The 19,516-nt window shown below is 39.7% G+C and overlaps 1 protein-coding gene across 2 annotated transcripts in view; it reads right to left on the bottom strand.

Moving 5' to 3' along the window:
• Ndfip2 (Nedd4 family interacting protein 2) overlaps window positions 1-18,515 on the bottom strand; it is a 52,815-nt gene extending 34,300 nt beyond the window's left edge. For both annotated transcript variants that reach the window (XM_060391580.1, XM_021645691.2), the window contains exon 1: window positions 18,177-18,515. In XM_060391580.1, the coding sequence (XP_060247563.1) occupies window positions 18,177-18,500 (324 nt within the window). In that variant the 5' untranslated portion in view covers window positions 18,501-18,515. The remainder of the gene's footprint in view (window positions 1-18,176) is intronic.
• Between the last annotated feature and the right edge of the window lie 1,001 nt (window positions 18,516-19,516).

Below are 19,516 nucleotides of genomic sequence, written 5' to 3'. Positions count from 1 at the left end.
AGAGCACTGATCTACTTTCCACTTTAGCTCTAGAAACCCTGTGACCACTACCTCCTCTACTCTACACTCAGCACCTGGAACATTACGGAATCCTCCTGCCTGGACAGCTGTGTGTCCCTCACGGCCTGCTCACATACAACGTCATCCTTCTATTCCTCCCATCCGCCTACCTACGTACAAGAACAGAATTATTTGGGACACTAGAGCTGTAGATGATAAACCACCCTTCAAGTCCACACAGCCAGACAGCCTGCCAGAGCCTTTTGAGGCAGGGTAGAAAGATAATGAAAATGTAGAAAACACGAGTAATAAAAAGCCCACTCACTCTCCCTCTTTTAGTGTCTCACTGAGTCAAGAAGTTCAATGCAAAGAACCACATTACAAGACAATGTGACTACACTCTTGGATATTTTTTTGTTTTTTGAGAAACATTTTCTTATATTTATTTATTATTAATTACAATTTATTCACTTTGTATCTCAGCTGTAGCCTCTCCCTGGTCCCCTTCCAATCCCAACCTCCTTACCTCTTTTCCCTCTATGCCCCTCCCCAGACCAGTGATAGGGGAGTTCTTCCCCTTCCTTCTGATCTTAGCCTATCAGATCTCATCAGGAGTGGCTGCATTATCTTCCTCTGTGACCTGGTAAGGCTGCACCCCCCTCAGGGGAAGGTGATCAAAGAGCCAGCCAATGAGTTCATGTCAGAGACAGCTCCTGTTCCCCTTACTAGGGTACCCACTTGGAGACTGAGCTACCATGGGCTTGCGAAACAATTTAAGCAAGTATATTAAAACAGTTAATGAACAATGCTAAGGTCAAAACACGTCTTAAACCCTTGTGAATTTTTATTTTTAATCTTATCTTAATCCTTTATAATTTATAAACATGGGCAACACCCTGTATAAACTATGCCTCAATCTTACAAAGGAAATCCTTTAGATAAAATAAACCTTGGTACCTTATTTTTAAATTTTATTGTTTTAAAGTTTAATCTTTAAACTTAGTTACAGATTGTATCTCTAGAACAAAGTAATCTTAAAAGATATAAAAATTGCACAAAAAATTATGACATTTTAGTGCCGTCTTTTTTTTTCCTTTGTACATTGCATGTATTTGCTTATATGTGTGTCTGCATGAGGATGTAGAATCCCCTAGCACTGGAGACACAGACAGCCATGGGCTACCCAGGTCCTCTTCGAGAGACTACTGCTCTCTACCGCTGGGCCATCTCTCCAGGCCCTAATACATGCTGTGTGCACTCTCCTCTGATTAATAAACTTAACTTTGCTTCACAATGACTTGTTCTAAATTTCTTTACTGCGGTAAGTAAAGATCAAGTTGCATTTCCCACTGTTGGAAACATTTTTCTTAGGGTCTTCTCGGCAGTAGAATTCTAATAATAGTAAGTCCAAATTACTCTCACTTGCCAGCACCCTGTCCCAGTATCATCTCCCTGACTTTAAATCCTACTTTGAACAAAACAGCTAAATCATCTTAACCCTCTGCCACAAAACATGAAGTAATGGTACCTAGAGTTTAGTATCCACAAACTATGGTACCTGTCTGATCACTTAGCAGTGAATCTGAAAAGAGCACATCTGAAAACCACCACATTTCTGATCCTCTCGGCCCTTACACACCTGCTGCTTTACTTGTCCTGAGTCTATTTCTCCATACACTACCTCCTGGTTTTATCTTCTATGCTCCAGCCCCTGAAAAATAAATCGAACAACCCATGCAACAGTACCACCAATTATCTAGTCCTTTATCTTGGGCACAACTACTCTGCCCAGACCCATCAGGGTGAGGCTGTTACTTTCTGACAGAGGAAGGAAAACAAACCAGATAACCATGTTGCCATGATTTAGTGCCCAAGCCCAGCAGCGTAACCATTAATCATCTCATTTCCAGTGGAGGTGGGTATCCAGCTACTTTTTTCTCCTTCCCCCACTCCCAACCAGAAAACTTATGATCCAATCTTTGCTTCCTACTTCACAAAGGAAAAAGTTCTTAATTAAAATAATAATAATAATAATAATAATAATAATAATATTCTTCAACTTCTTTCTCTGGCATCCCTAAACTTATGTCTTATGGCAGCTCTCCTAGTTCATATTCTTCACTTCCAACACCAGACAAATGTACCAAAAAGATCCAGTCTCCCAGTGGAGTTTCTCTTTATTAAAGCTATTCCTCTGATTTACAGTCTACCTACATCACCCACATGTAGTTTATTTATATCACACTAACACAACAGCAAACAAAAACCTGTCCCTATTTAAAATTATTCTTTTCCTGCTTTTTGAACTCTCATCCTTCATTTCCTCACACAAACATCATGAAAAAAAATATATATATATATACTAAAAGATGTTTACTTTTCTTCTGTGATTTCTAATCTAATCGCTCCCTTCTTCTTTTCCTCACTGATCATTCCTTCCTGTTCTTTCTGAGGAACCCATATTTTTCTTTACAGATTGTGGTGGTTGAATGAGAATGACTCCCTTAGGCTCATATATTTGAATACCTGCTCCCAGTTGGAAGTATTGTTTGAAAACGACTAAAACAGGGAAGGAGGTAAAGGGGGGATACAAAGTGAATAAACTGTAATTAATAAAAAAGAAAAAGAAAAAGATTAGACGGTGTGGCATTGTTGGTGGTGGCGTGTTACAGAGAAGAGGCCGAGGTGTCCAAAGATGCTCTACCATTCTCAATGTACTTTCTACTTCCTGTTTGTGGATTGGGATGGCAGGTCTCAGCTGCTGCTTCAGTACCATGCCTGCCTGCTTTCTACCATTATCCTCAACCTGACACCATGATAGTGATATACTCTATCTTTCTGGATCCACAAACCCTTCCTTCTATAAGTTGCTTTGGTCATGGTTTTTTATCACAGCAATAGAAAAATAACTTAAACAAAGACTCTTAGCTAAAAGTGAGCAATAGATACTGTTGCTCAGACCTAAGAGCTGAATGGAAGCTAGATAATACTTGAAGGGTTTGGCTAAGTTTACTTTTAAGGGAATTAAAGCACCTAACCTGGTACGTTTCTGTCACGGTACATTCTGTCACAAGCATGTGGCTGACATGCTTGATTAGAAGCAAGCATATGCACTCTCCTATCTCATATGCTTCTAAAGCAGTGGTTCTAACTTTCCTCATGCTGCAACTTTTTAATAAGTTCCTCATGGTGTGCTGACCCCAACCATAAAATTATTTTCACTGCTACTTCATAACTCTAATTTTGTTACTGTTATGAATCAGTATATAAATATCTGTGTTTTCTGATGGCCTTAGGTGACCCCTGTGAAAAAGTCAGTTGACCCCAAAGGGACTCCAACCCACAAGTTAAGAAAGCCTGTTCTACAAGATTGGGTAGTAGCTAACTGAATAAACTAAATAAAAAAGAACATGATTTTGTGTCAGGAGAGTTAAATTTAAGGTACAGATATCTTACTAGCTAGACAAGTTTGACTGCATTATTAACCTTGTTAAGCCTCATTTTATTTCTGTTCATAATGTATTTTTATTTATTTAGTCACACAGTCATCAATTAGTTTTACAACTAACACTTATTAAAATCTAATATGCTCCTAGTATCATACTGAATACAGTAAACAGATTCAGTCCAATTAATACCCAGAACCTATAGGTTCTAATGACTAAGAAGCTCTAGGGAAAGACCCTGACTGAGTACAGCTGGTGCTGCAGCATGGAGAATAAAGGAGAATGACTGTATTTGACCAAAGCTAACATAGAGAACCAAGACTACCAAGGATCAGACCAAAATGTCAACTTTCTTCACAGAAAGCTTTATTCTTCCCTGTAGAGAGACCAAGAATAGAATCCTCTGAGCCAGGGTTTTAGGTCCTCTCCATGCATTGTCCTTGGTTGGGGTCAGGACCCCGAGGGCTCATTTTTTGTTTTGTTTTGCTTTTGACTCTGTTGGTTTCCTTTTGGGGCTCCTGTCCCCTCTATGTCTTCCTCTCTCCCCCTTCTTTCATAAAATTCCATGCCCTCTGCCCAAAGTTTGACTATAAAGTCTCTGCGCCTGCTTCGATTCCTCCATCAGTACACCTTTCAAAGATTGTCTGTGGTAGGCTCCTGTCCTGTTTTCTCCTGCTTCCAATGTCTATCGTATTTGTCCTTCTGAATGAGGATTGAGCATCTTCCCTAGGGTCTTTCCTTGCTGTTTAGCTTCTTTAGGAATATAGATTTTAGTATGTTTATCCTATATTATATGACTAATATCCACTTATGAGTGAGTATACCATGTGTGTCTTTCTGCTTCTGGGATACCTCACACAGGATGATCTTTTCTAGTTCCTACCATTTGCCTGCAAATTTCATGATTTCCTTGTTTTTAATAGCTGAGTAGTACCACAATTTCTGTATCCATTCCTCTGAGGGACATCTGGGTTGTTCCCAGCTTCTGGCTATTATGAATAAAGCTGCTACGAACATGGTTGAGGAAATGTCGTTGTATGGTTGAGCATATTTTGGATATATGCCTTCAGTATCCAAGTGGGGTCCCTAGTACGGGGAGCAGGGGCTTTCTCTGCCAGGAACTCAGTGACAGCTCTCTGATCACCACCCCCTGGGGGGTGCAGCCTTGCCAGGCCACAGAGAAAGACAATGCAACCAGTCCTAATGACACCTGATAGGCTAGGGTCAAATAAAATGGGAGGAGTACCTCCCCTATCAGTGGACAATGGGAGGGGCAAAGGAGGAGAAGAGGGAGGGAAGGTGGGATTGGGAGGAGATGAGGGAAGGGGCCACACCCGAGACACAAATTGAATAAATTGTAATGAATGATAATAAGAAAAAAAGAACAGAACCCTAAAGAAAAACTAAGCACAGTGACATTAGTCACTAAGGCATGCTGTTGCTGATGATTCATTTGGGACGCAGCAAATACCAAGATACCACTATAGATACTATTAAAAGGCTGATCCTTATAAGTGTTGCATGCAAAACCAAAAATGCTCAAAAGTTGGCAAGGTCTAAACATATAAGCTGAGTAACTCTAGATTACCAGGAAACAAACACTCATAAACAAACATATACAATGAATCTCTCTCGCACTCTCTCTTGCTCTCTCGCTCGTTCTCATGCTCTTTCAGTTAGCAATAACATACCTCTAAAGTTATTTACCATATAATAAGTCTTGGTAAGTCTTTTAGATCTAGACTCACAGCAAATGTCAGCAACTTCCCATATACCCGAGCCCCACATGTACAAGCCCCTTTCTCCATTATCTTTACCCCAACCTAACAGGTACACTTGTTAAACACTGATGAACCCACCATGATGCAGGCCAGTATCATTCAATGCCAATTTTGTGGCTTATAATAAACGTCTAAGAACCTCTATCCATCCTCACAGCATCAAACACAAGTTTCACTATAATGAAATGCCTCTTGTACACCCAACCTTCCCCTCTTTCCTCACTCGGACATGGCAATCATTGATTTTTTTTTAAGCTGTCTCCAAAAATAATATCTTCAGAATGTCACAGAGTTGAAATCATACAGTACCTAGACTTCTCAAGCTGGCTTCTTTCAGATGGAAATATAGACTGGCATTTACTCCACGTTGTTTGATATCTGGATAGCTTAATTTAGGTCTAAATATATGTCACTGTCTAGAAGCACTACAGTTTATGCACTTACTGAATGAAAGGTATATTAGTTTCCATTTGGAAAATTACAATAATAGGTACTCTAAGCATATATGTAAGATGTATGTGAGCCAAAAGTTTTTAACAACTTCTGATTTCATCTGTTATCTGTTTACAGAGAATCTTTACACAGATTCTGCCAACAAAGATTAACTTATTTCCTAATCTATAACTTCTATGTCCCTTTTTGTAGCAAAATATGCAAAATCCTTTCTGCATTTTTGAAACATAAATCATTAACAATAGTTATATAACTAAGCCACAAAACACCAGAACCTATTCTTAGCTAACTGTAACTGGGTATCAACTGACCAACTTTCCAACTCACTCCCTAAACCACTATTAAACTTCCACTGAGCCACTGCGATAGTTTCCTAAATGGCATTCACCGGCTTTGGAAGCCCCAATTAAAAGGTTGGCTCGCCAAGAAATGACAACTCTGAAACCACAGAACAAGTAAAGAACATAAACTCAGCTTACAGCACAGAGGCACATCGAAGTTAAAATATATATATATTAGGGGAAACAAAAAGCAAATAAAGAAATCTCACACCTCCAACACTGAAAAAAAAAAAACAAAACTAAGAGGGAAGTTCAATACAGGGAGTGAAAAATCTCAGAAACCTGTCTTTACTTCTTGTTCAACATGGCAGTGGCCACCTACAGGCCAACTTTCCCACTGCCGGATGTTTTGTTGCTTACTGTGACTCAGGACACACTATTAGTAACAACAAACCTCTAGACAATTCTCGGTCAATGTTCTGGAATATAAAGGAAAGCGCGCGCACACACCCATGAACACACAGACATACATCCTGCACAGTTCAGTGTGTTGTCTGTATATGTTTTAGGAGGGACTACTTGGATAACAAGTGGAAGACTCGTTCCCAAGGAAAACAAATTTTCACACTCAGGAGTTAACTGCCTGCAGTGCTCATGGAGTCCTGTGACATTTCCTCTGTCCACATCAGAATGTCAATTTGTGTTGATATTGTTCAGATTTGTTTAGGCAGCCATATTGTTGAGATTTCAAGGTGTGGCTTCCTTGTCCTGTCTAGAAGACACAATCTTGCAGCAGACTTCCCCTCTTTCTTGATGTTCCCTGAGCCTGAGGTGTAGAGGGTGTATTGCAGACGTACCAATTGGGGTACCCCAAGGTCAGATGTTCTTTACATTTTGGCTAACCGTGGCTCTCTGTAATGCACTCTTCATCTGCTGCAAAGGGAAGGTTCTCTGATGATATGAGAAGTATTTTGAATACAATTAGGAATTATACTGACTCAGTAAAGTGATATCAGTAGGTTCTCCTCTAAGATTCATGACCTCACTCACCCTGGGCAACTAACTAGGTTTATGGTATCAGGCCTGATTTTTCTCCTGGCAACGTGGACCTTAAGTCCAATTAGACAGCTGTTGGTTACCACCAAGATATGAATGTCACTATTTTACCATGCTGGTCTTTGTCGTTCTCAGGTGTCATAGTTGGCTCTTGGCAGCTATACACCTTCTAGTATGGTGAAGGGGACTTCTCAGAGGAGGCTTTCAGATGAGTTTCAGCTCAAATCCTCCTCTAAGTCCTATGTCAGCAGTAAGTGGCGTCTTCAGCACTAGGGACTTATCTTCCATTCCTGGGAGGCAACAAAGGGCAACAGCAACAGCCTATATTCTTTTGGGAGTCGTGAACTCCACAGACCAAAAACTTAAAAGGAGGTTTTTCACGCATGGCACTAGAGTTTTTGTTAATCTATGGCTCTTGCAGAAAGCATTATTATGACAAGTGGTATAACTTCATTTAAGGTAATACACACACACACATATATATACATATACTTCAATGTGTACTACATGTAATTTGGGGCGAATATAAAATGATTCCCTATGGTCTTTTCAAACACCCTTAGAATTATTTATCAATCCTCCCTCCCTCTCCTTCTGTATTGCTCTGGTGTAATTTTAATGCTGTAGTTATATTTACAATAAATGACATTTGTCCTCCAAGCCTGCAGATAGATAGACTTCCATTATATGGGATGGTTGAAGAAAATGATTAAGTACTCTCTACTTATAAAATACTTAGAAGCAACTATTCTCCTTTACCTAAATAGAATAATCTACCCATGGTTACTATGTTACAAATGTAGGCTGCTAAACAGAGAAGCACTGTGTAAAAATATCACAATTAATTAGCAATATTACACAATCCCAGGATCTATCCTAAAGGTGAACAATGATATTAATGTTACACAGGTTGTACAGCATACTTTACTTTTCCAGTTCAGAGCTCTATAAGATTATATTTCACTTTATAATATACTCATATCTACATTTACACTTCAAATGACTCAGAAAAAAATTCATCTTTTTATTTTCATTTTCTTTCCTCTATTTTGCTTGCTCTCATTTTCTGAGATAATATCACGACATGTGTAACCCAGCCAACCTTCAACACAAATCTTCCTGCCTGAGCTTCCCAAGTATTGAGATTGCAGGTGTGCATCACCACATCTAGCTCATTTACTTCTTCCAGAAGTTATTTATTTTATCCTTATAAAGAGGCCCACAACGATGTAATATATTATTATAAGCAAGACATATCTAGTTCCTGCTTCCTCTGGATTTAGTCTAGTAAGCAAATGTTCTGCAAAATAAAAGTTACAACAAACATAAGTGCATAGTGTTAAAAAGGCATACATAACTTGGAAGGAAAAAGTGGAAAAGGCCAATGGGAAGGAAGAAAGTGGGAGCAAAATAACATGTAAATGCACAAACAAATAAAGTTTAGAAATTGATCCTAAGAAGGAAGACAGAAAAGGGGAAGGATAGTATACTTAAACATCAGAAGGCAAAGATTAGCATGGTGACTACAAAGGAGAGAGAAAAAGAGAATTAACGAGTGTCAGCCATGGCTGAAGAGTGTACGAATGCAATACCTACATAGACACGAACTACACTTGCCTGTTTGACTACAAGCAAACTCACTATCGAGTTTTATCTCAAGACCCTTGTCTCTTGGAGAAAATTATACAAAATGTCACCTGACTTCAATAAATGCTTGATCTGAGGTTAAAAACAAAAACAAATGACCTTCAAAACTGCCATTGGAATGAGTCTTCATTCAACAGACTAATGTCTATTAGTAGAAGTTAATATCATCACACTAAAGATACTTTTACATAATAAACTCCAGTTTATTTTCTTATTCTCAAAGCTGCTGTCCAAGTAGCATGATTTCTCTACATAATGTGAAGGATAATTCTGGAGACACATCACAGATGAATGAAAACACAGCACATTCCTGAACTTAAAATTATTAAGTTGTTCATGTTCAAACAAATCTTGAAGTAAGCAAGTCAAAACAGTGAAATAATCTGATAGTAAATCTTAAACTACTACAACATTTCCCAACTTGCACATGGCATGTCTTTAACAAGATTTTTTACCCACACCTTAATTCCAGCTAAGTAATCAAACTTCTAAAAGAAACCATAACAACATGCCAGAAAACATGGACAGAACAATGACTTAAAATCACATGGCAGGCAGAGATCGCATTAATTATAATGATCACATCAGTAAATTCACTTTAATAAATATCAGAAAGATATACTCCATTGTTATTTAAATGCATGTCAAGACTAAATAGAATAAAACAGAATTCTAAAATAATGTTATCAATGCACATTCAACTAGACAATATCTAAGAATGTGAACTGGACACTAAGTAAAGAATAATAGTTAAGCAATCAATATAAAACAAAAGAGAACAAGCTAGAGAGATGGCTTAGTGTATAAGCATTTACTTCTCTTGCAGAAGTTGCAAAAGGACTTACCAGCACTCAGATCCTGTAGCTCACAACTGCCTGTAACTCTAGCTTTCAACAACACTGAACTCATGTATAAACCTACACATAGACACATATATACACATAATTTAAAATAGTGCTTAATATCATCTGTGGTCACTGGCTTAAGGTTCTTAACAATCTACTCTTTGAATCTGAATTTTGTATGTCTTGTCCAGTAGCACTGCCATGGAGCATTGCTAGAAACTTGCAATCTCAGCTCATACCTCCCTGGCAAGAGTTTAGTCAGCTTCACCCTCTGACTCTCAGTTCATGCTCTCCAGGTGGTAGCCATAGCATCAGTCTGGAACTTCAAGCCAACAAATCAAAAGAGCCTCTATAATACTGCCAATTCAGATAATGGCATGTCCTAGCATGGTGGAAATCCCTCGGACTTTGAGGATTATCTGCCATGAACTGAAGCAACAGACTACCAAAGGGTGAACTGATTTTTTTTTTTTTTACTTTAGCCAGAGTCTCACATTTTCATTTGACTGTGTCTTGTTACCTAGCTGAACCTGACAGCTTTCATGGAAAACAAATTAGAAACTAGAGTGACCAAGGCATCTCATTTTCCTATCAAATTCAGATACAAGTTATTCTGAGTTTTGGCCCACCCCTAAGCCCCACCTCACAGAATCCTCAGAGCTTTCTATGTCTCAAACCAACAAACTCATGCAGGTCATTATTGTACCTGCAATACTCACCCACAAGAACTGTATCTTCCTAGCTCAGTCAAATTAAAGCCTGGCTATTGCACCTGCATAGTGGACAGGGTCCCAAATATCCTGTATTTACTTACTGAGGGCAAAATATCCAATTAAGAAATGAGTAGCATCAATTTCTTCCCTCAACACAGGTACATCCTCTACCCCATTAAAAGATGGGAATCAAGCCAGTGTGGTGGCTCACACCTGTAATTCCAGAACTTCTGAGGCTGAGGTGGGGCAGTAGCTGGAATTCCAGGGCCCAGCCTGAGCTACAGTGTGACTGTCTCAAAACAATTATGAGACTGAGGCAGGAAGTTTCATCCTCCTCCTTTTGAATCTGGGCTGGTCTTATAATTGCTGACTAAAAATGATGCAAGAGAAACGTAATTCTAAACTTTCAAGCCTAGATCTCAAAAAAAAAAAAGCAGCTTCTTCCTCCTTTATATTTATATATTTACATATTTGTATTTATATTTTCTTTTACAAGATTTTTATTATTTTTACTTATGTGTATGTCTGTGTGTGCATGTGAGCAGGTGACCGTGAAAGTAAACTTCGTTGGAATGACCCTGCTGTTTGAGGTTGCAGTCCTCCCTGTCTGGATAGCAAGGATAGCCATTCTGAGCTGGGCATTAAGATATAGGACTCCCTCTCCTCAGCAGGGCCTCTTGCTCTCTGCCTTACTTCATCTGGAGAGTGTCCTTAGACATAGATGCCCATAACCACATTTGATTTATGGTCTTTGACACAGCTCCCTGCTAGCTCCCCCTCCCCACCCACCTATATGATAATTAGGTACTATGCTTCCATTCATATGATAGGAGTATGCTGTTTAATGCAAATCAAGCATCCTTGAAGTGTCTAGTTCCAACCAATTATGTACACCTATCCTTGGAGTTGCCCACCCACTCCCCATAGCCTTTGTTCTCTGGAATTAAAGTTGAACTAGCCCCCTAAAGTGCTTGGGGGGGGGGTCAGGGGGGACATACAGTGCTGGGAACTGAACTCAGGTTCTTTGCAACAGCACATACCCTTAACTCCTGAGCCAGCTCTTCAGGTTTCCAGGATAAGCTTATAAATTATCTGTATCACAGTATTTTTACAATATCTATAATATAAATGTTACTGCATACATATTACACTAGTACTAGAATATGTACAGCTCAAATATATCTAATAAGGGTATGCATTTGACTCAGCAATACTCATGAATGATGAAGTGAATGATTCATGCATATAGATATTATGATATACCAATAGCACAGTTAAAATTGTTACAACATGCACAGAAATACCAAGGGGAACTTTAAGGTGCACTGTAAAACAATCTACCCTTGCAATACAAAGGAATATACTATTGATCCTATAACTGAATACAACACATCAGAGTGCTGCTATACACCTTAGTAATCTACTTGATACACAAAAATTGGAGTGGAAACTTTCTCAGGTACAGTTTTTCTACATTGTAAAACTCTATTTGAAAGATTAAAAAAAAAAAAAAATCAGTCTTTCATAGAACCCCTGAAGAGTCTTTGAGGAAAACACTAGATTCTGGTAGGAAGACACACAACCATGTAATTCAAAGAACAATTGTTCTAATATTGTGAGTCTCAACTTTTCATTTGCCTTCGTGCAAATGGCAGATCCAAAAAACTCTTCTATATGGATTTAAAGGGATTCCTACACTTAAGAATAAGATTTTAGGGCCTGGAGAGATGGCTCAGTGTTTAAGAGTACTGGCCACTCTTCTAGAGTGCCTGGGATCAATTCCTATCACCCACATGGCAGCTTAGAACTACCTGTAACTTCAAGATCCAATACGTTCGCACAGACATACATGCAGGCAAAACACCAATGCACATAAAATAAAAATAAATAAAATTTTTAAAAAAGAATAAGATTTTTGCTGGACACTGGTCGTATACGCCTTTAATCCCAGCATTTGGAAAGCAGAGGCAAGTGGATCTCTGTGAGTTTGAGGCCAGCCTGGTCTACAGAGTTCCAGGATAAACATGGCTGCACAGAGAAACCCTGTCTCAAAAAAACAAAAACAAACAATAACAACAAAAAGAATATGACTTCATAAGCATATACTACAATATGACTTCATATAAAGCAAGGGAAGTGGAAGAACACTATAATTGAAGTATTAACAAGTAAGTCCTGCTAGACATCAGCAATCAAGTGAAAGAAGAGAGGTTACTGAGATATGACTTTACACAGGAATGGAAGGCCCACTTAAGGAACCTAAGAATTACACACTTCAAATATTAAACAAATCAGAGTAGAAAAAAATTCAAAGGCTGAAATGACCCAACCTTTAAAGATCAAAAATTTATTGATAAGGGGAGTTTAAAAAAACTGGACTATTTCAGAAGGAAAAAAAAAGTCTAGCTGTGGTGGTTTCTTGTGTAATTAAATACGTATTACCCAGTAATTCTATCCAAAAGAAATAAATGCCCACAAAAAGATGACAAAAGAATTTTAGTAAGTTTCATCTATAATTGCCAAAGCAAAAAAAAAAAAAAAAAATTCCAATGTCTACCAACAAAGTAACGATAAGTATATTCATGCAACTTGTACTGAATAAAATTATTCAATAGCAAAGAGATGATCCATTGACATTTATAGTAAACCTGGGTTCATCTCAAAACCTTCACGCTAAGTAAAAGCAGCTTTTTATTCTATGTGCTACACCATTCTAGAACTAGAAAGCCTGTTTATTTAAATTGGAAAAAAAATCACCTGGGGGACAGGAATTGACTGGCAAAGGTTATAGAAAATCTTTCTGGAGTGATGGTAATATTCTGTATGATGGCAGTGAGTTTTATTTATAAATGACGATGGTACAGACTGGGTATTTGTAGTTTTCAACCTTGTCTCAAATTTTGAGAATTAAAAAGATGGGTGTGGTGGTACAAACCTTTAATTCCAGCCCTTGGGAGACAGAGACAGGCAGATCTTTGAGTTCAGCTTGGTCTACAGAGTAAGTGCCAGGACAGCCTGGGCTACAAACAGAAACTACATTCTGAAAAACCAAAATTAATTAATTAATTGATTAACTAATTAATTAAAAAGAGGGCACTAAGTTGAGATTCTGGTAAGAGTGGATCTGGAAAAGGATTAGGAGGAAGAGATATAAATATGAGTATGAAATTTTCACAGACTAAAAATATTCTATTTTTAAATGAGACTGAAGACATTCAAAAGCATAAATGTTAACAAACTATTCTTTCAGTTTCCATATATGTCTACATATTGAAAGTTTTAATAGTAAAATCTACTGGATGTTGGAGTGGGGTTTTAAAAGAAAACCACTGAAAGTTTTTGAGCAAGGGGGGAGGAAGAAAGAAAATCAAACATATATTAATAGAATGTATCTTGTGCTATTCAAAAATTAAACTAAAGGACAGCCAAGCAGCGGAAGAAAATAGTACTCATTTCATAGCGTAGAAAGCACCAGCATTCAAGGAACTAGGAATAACTCACAAGAATAAAGACAGAGGTCAAACGAAAGCTTCTAAATATCAGGGATAAGGAAGGAGTTTCAAGGACAAAGTTCTGTATATGATAGACCTAAATTAGGCAAGAGGTTAGAAGTATCAGATCATGTAACCGGGCAAGCCTGACAAGGTAAAAATGTAGTAATGTCAGACAGATGATGTATATTGATAAATTCAAAAGAAACAAATGAAGGTCATGGAAATCAGGATTTAAAAAAAAAAATAAGTAGAAAGCAACATTAAGTAAGAGACTGTGGTATTTCTTTAAAATGGAAAATGAAACCAAACAACTACAACTAAAATTCACCTTCTACTACATTAACTAGAATGGTCTCCTGGGTGAGGCAGTGGTCCTGGGTCTGAAAATCTCTCAGCATTCTTCCTTAGGGTACTGACCTAGGCACAGCTTTCAGTTTCCTGATGACTGAACCTCCCCTGTAATAAGTTACATAGACAACAGTCAAAACTTGCAAGCACAGACACTGCCTTCAAGGTAAATAAAACACCATTGTTGTTTGCTACAATGTGAGCTACTTCCTACAAAATAAATACATAAATAAAAAGTGCTTGTCCTTGACTCTGGTTTCCTCAGACATGATGCAAACTCACTGCTGTGTCTCTCCAAACACTCATTAACCTCCCAGGACTTTGGAACGAGGAAAGCGACTCAAACATGCTGTGTTCCTGTTGCCTGGTACACTATGAGTAACGCCATTTGTTCTGACTTAGGAGTCTTCTGCTTTCTGCCAACAACCACGAAACATTAACAGCCTAAGTCATTAGCTTATGAAAACAGTAGTTATTTCTATGTGCCAGCCTCTGTATCTCTGGTTCTCAACCTTCCTAAGCTGCAACCCTTTAGTACAGTTCCTCGTTGTGCTGAACCACCCACAACCACCATAAAGTTACTTTTTTGCTACTTCATAACTGTATTTTTGCTGCTGTTATAAATTGTATTTTAAATATCTGTTATACAGAATATCTGATATTTGACCCCTATGAAAGGGTCATTTGACCCCAAAGATGTCTTTGAGCCACAGGTTGAGAACCACTGCTCCATGTTTTACATGTATTACAGTATTTAATTCTCATAATTAATAATACATATGAGGTTGTGCTAATATGGGGAAACTGCTTTAAGATGTGAAGTAACTAATTTTTGAAAACTTCCAAACAGGAGGCTGGAATGATGGCTGGTTGGTTAAGACTATTTGATGCTCTTCATGTGATCAGAGTTCAGTTCCCAGCACTCAGACTGAGTGGCTTACAAACAACCATCTGATCTGAAACTAAAGCTCCAGAGGATTTTCTGGCATCCTTGGGCACAAGCACATATATGGCATACACATATAAAAAGGAGAAAAAAGGTTGTTTGTTTGTTTAATTGCAAACAGAGCAACCTAAATATAAGTCTAGATGACATTAAAGCCTCTTTTGTTTTTTGTTTTATAGTGCAGAGACAGAACCAGAGCCTGGTGGGCAAACACTCCAGGTCAAGTGCTCGACCACTGGGCTACATCCCAGCTCCCTAACTTAATTTTAGCAGTTCAAACCTCCTTCCTATTATGCTTTATCAGGAGCAACTTTAATTCTCCAGTATAAAAGGAAAATACTCCATCCTCTACAGCACAAATACTTCAAATAATAGAAAACTTACATTGTAGAAATGCTAATGGTATCTTAAAATGTAAAAAAAAAAAAAAAAAAAAAAAAAAAAAAAAACATTTTCTGGTCAAAAATCAAAAAGAACTAGAGTGAACAAAACTAAGCTCCTGTCCTAGCTAAAGAATTTCTCACTACGTTCGTGTGTCAGATGTAGTCCAAGAATACCTACTGTTGGCGTTCTAGGACACAGCTCAGGTAACTGCCGCTACAATTAACGCCACCAATACACAGAACACCTTTTCAATCGCAGTAGTCAGCTTGCTGCAGGTACATGAGCCTTCAAAATACTGAACATCAAAACCAGAATGTAGTTTGGCAGCTGCAAAACAAGCCAACCACTTAACACTTGGCACATTGCTCTTTTCCTATCAAGTACAACTAAATTTCCCCGAATGCAGTGGAAGTAAACATCATGTCTGATTTCTTTTCTAAAATTAGAAAAGTACTAAGACTTTGTAGGTGCATATTTTATCTACTGTTATGGATAGGACAGAGGAAGGAAAAAAAATTTCTATAGCAGGAATGATGATGTGTGCCTATTATCCTAGTAGAAGGCTGAGGCAGGAGGATCCTGAGTTCCTTGGCTATGCAGTGGTTGAGTGCTTATCAAGAATGTACAAGGGCCAGCCTGGCAAATAATAATAATAATAACAACAACAACCAAGATGTGAAACGAGCCTGAAGGACAATTAACAGGTAAATGGACAAAGAAAACGTGTATATACGCATGGCTGTTTTGTTCAGGTGAAAAGAATGAAACGAAATCAATCATAGGAAACAGAAACAGATGGAACTGGGGGGAGGGGGAATCAATGTGTAAAGTAAAAGAAAAATAAACACTTTGGATGGCCTAAAGAAAAAATTTCCCAGATACAGTGTACACATGAGTTAAAGTCGGTAAGTCGTTCTCATCAGCAGGCGTCACACAGTGTGCAGGGTGGAGTTTTAGCTCCTTAAGTAAGAGTAAACTAGCATTTCTCACCCCTATGTCCAGTTCCTAGCTACTGACCCAATCTTAACAACAACAACCAAAGTTGTTTACTGCTCCAGATTACTAATCACTCAGAATGAGGCCTGAGCTAGAGGCAGCCATAAAATAGTCTGTTCATCACATAAGCTAGGCTTCCAGACTGACAGCTAGCTACAGAGCCTACTCAAAACTCAGTTGTACCTATGCCATGTTCCCAGGCACAGTTATGTAATAGAAAGCCATTCTCAGCAAACTAAGAGTTACCCTAGAGAGACAAACTTAGGACATAGCCTCACAAGTAAAAGAATTAAAATGCAAATTCAGACTGCAATAAAAGACTCTAATGTTTACCCTTATAAAGAAAAATAATGTTCTACCTAAAAGAAATAATTTATTTGGAATGACCTGAGTTTGCCCTCTGCCCTTACGGAGTATCTCCACCCATTCAAGGTCTATATAGGCCACAGCTTCAGTTTTGAAGGAGGAAAAACTGTGGAATTTTCTACCTACTTTGAAAGTTTAGACAAAACTTAACAGTAAACTCCAACATTATCTGAAGAGATTTTGAGAAAAATGTCTAATTAGTTACAGCTACTGAAAGCAAAAGAGCAATATAATAAGTTATTTACTGTTAAAACTATTTTAAGTATTGGCCATGGTTGAGCCCAATAAGGAAAAGCAACCCAAAAAAAGAATTGAAATCAATTAATATTACTAAGAGACACAAATAGAAATGGGAAATATCTGAAAATGAAAACAAGTGTGAATGATGAAATCATCGAAGATGTATCTGTGACATTTTATTTTTGCAAACACTTAGAAAAAGAAAAATGTCCAAAAATATAAAGCCACCCACAACTGACAACTTGAAAGGCACCTTCTATAAACTGGCAACCCTTTTTCCCCCTAAGGCATTCTGAAAATAGATAATTTCAAAAAAATAATAATAATCTAAATCACCTGGCCATGTTATAGCAAATAAACTCAAATGATGTGGAACTCTTACCAAAGAAAAAAAATTAGTCTCTTCCACAATCCTTCGCATTGGTCAAAAGGCACTTGTTAGAAATGCTTGGGTGACAACACACATGCAAACAAAATAAACAGGAAAGGTGACATAGGGGACTAGCTGCACAATTTTATAAACTGCGACATGCAACAACATGCACGTATGCTTTTCGCCTCTTCCCCTGAAGATAGGTTCTACTGAATTATCTGAAAGTTTATTAGTGAAAACGAAACACAAGCGAATACTGCTGACTGTAATATTTACAATAGTTATCTCCAATTCTTTAGCCGATTTTTCCCCCTCATAAAACGCTGCACCTCCGACCAAAACCCACACAGGCACACACTTACACACGCAAAGCGGGGACAGACAGATTTCTTCTAAAACAACCTACCACTGTAATACTAACATAATGGAAGAGGGCAGAAGGGCAAGGTTAACCCGAAGAGAGGCACGTTCCCACCAGAGCTTTTCTCTCCGGGTCCACAGCTCCTAAAGCCGGTGTTCAGGCCAGTGGCATCCCACCCTACCCCAACCTCCCTCCGATCGCCTCCCGGACAGGTCCGTGCACTCCGCCCCACCGCCCAGGGTTTGAGCCAGGGACCAAGGAAGCGACGGGGGATGTCGGGGGGTGAGAAATAACCCCGGGGCAAGTCGGAGGGTCGGGGATGCGGGGAGATGGGAGGGGAGCAGGCCGTCGGGTGCGGCCCAGGCTGGAAAGGCGAAGGGTCGACCCCGTCTTCCCCGGCGCGGCCCGTCCTCCCGCCGAGCGTCCCCGGGGCCCCGCGCACTCACCACCTGGTAGCGGCCAGTCCCCAGCTGGTGGTGGTCCATCCTGCCCGCCTCGGGGTCCGGCTTGCGAGCGGGCGTGTCCCCCCGGCGCTCCGCTCCCTCGGCCTCCCCAGCCGACGACGTCGTCGCCGCAGAGCCCCTTCCGCCGCCCCGGGTTACGCCGCCGCGGTCGCCCGGCGGGGCCGCTTCACTTCCTGTCGCTCCCTCGGCTCCGGCGCAGACCTCGGCGTCGCCAGCCGATCGGCGCCGGAGCTCCGGGGAGCCGCGCGCGCTACTGAGCATGCTCGGGGCGGACGCGCATGCTCGCTGGCTCCGCCGGCGTCCCATCCGCACCCCTCCTGCGAAGGCGTCCCTAGGTGGGAGGAGATGGAGGAGTCAGGCAAGTCCCCGCGAGCCTTCCAGGTTGTCAGCCTGTCGGGAGTGGGCGGTGACAAAAGAAGCGGAAAAAAAAAATCGCCCCACTTGATTGGATTTTTCCGTGAGGGCTGGTTTCACGGTGGGGCGAGCGAGTGCGCCGTCACTGCGGAGACCAACGTTTGGGAGAGTGGAGGCGCTGCGTTCCTCCATCACCTGAGCACAGGTCGCCCTTCTGCTAGTCCCCGGCCTAGAACACCTCTAAGAGAGCCATCTCAGGGCAGTCCTCAAACGCTCATTCGAAATCATTAATGAGGCAATTTTTATGTATGGTACATTGTATATGTATAGGTATGCCGATATACGTATATGCAGATATAGAAAACCAGCTTTAAATTCCCGGTAAATTTTCGTGGAAGGAAAAAGACATTATTGTTTCTACCCTCCGGTAGCCTTCCTCAGAACAGCACATTTGTTACAAATACCCAACCCACGATAACATGCTGTTATCACCTACAGTCCATAGAGTTCATTTTGAGCATTGTACGTTCTAGGAGTTCTGACAAATATGCCATTACTGTGCGCCATTATAATTCATACCGAGTAGTTTCACTGCCTTGAAGATCCTGTGTAGAACTTTACCAACCTCTTTCCTCTTTTTTTTCCCCCTCTTCTTTCTAACAGATTCACAAATCCAAAGACTCTTCAAACATATTCCAATGCCTTACAGAGAAAGAGGGCTTTAGAGGTAGGAAATGGAAAGGACAGAAGAAAGTAATGAAGGGAGGTAGGATTTTCCTGTGCTAGTACTCAGCGTTGAGATTCATTAATGGTAAAGAATCACTTTTTGTGGGCCATCTTAGTATGCTGTGGCTAGCCACATATGATCTGCTGTGTAGGTGCATCTTTTACTACCATACAAGGCACACTGTTGTACCCAGTTCGCGAGCCCCCAAAAGATCTCCAGGAATCGACTCCGTTGCAAAACA

Source organism: Meriones unguiculatus, chromosome 9 (assembly GCF_030254825.1).
Source record: "Meriones unguiculatus strain TT.TT164.6M chromosome 9, Bangor_MerUng_6.1, whole genome shotgun sequence".
Classification (NCBI taxonomy): domain Eukaryota; kingdom Metazoa; phylum Chordata; class Mammalia; order Rodentia; family Muridae; genus Meriones; species Meriones unguiculatus.
Note: the sequence above shows the minus strand (reverse complement) of the source record. Positions and strands in the feature narration are given on the sequence as shown.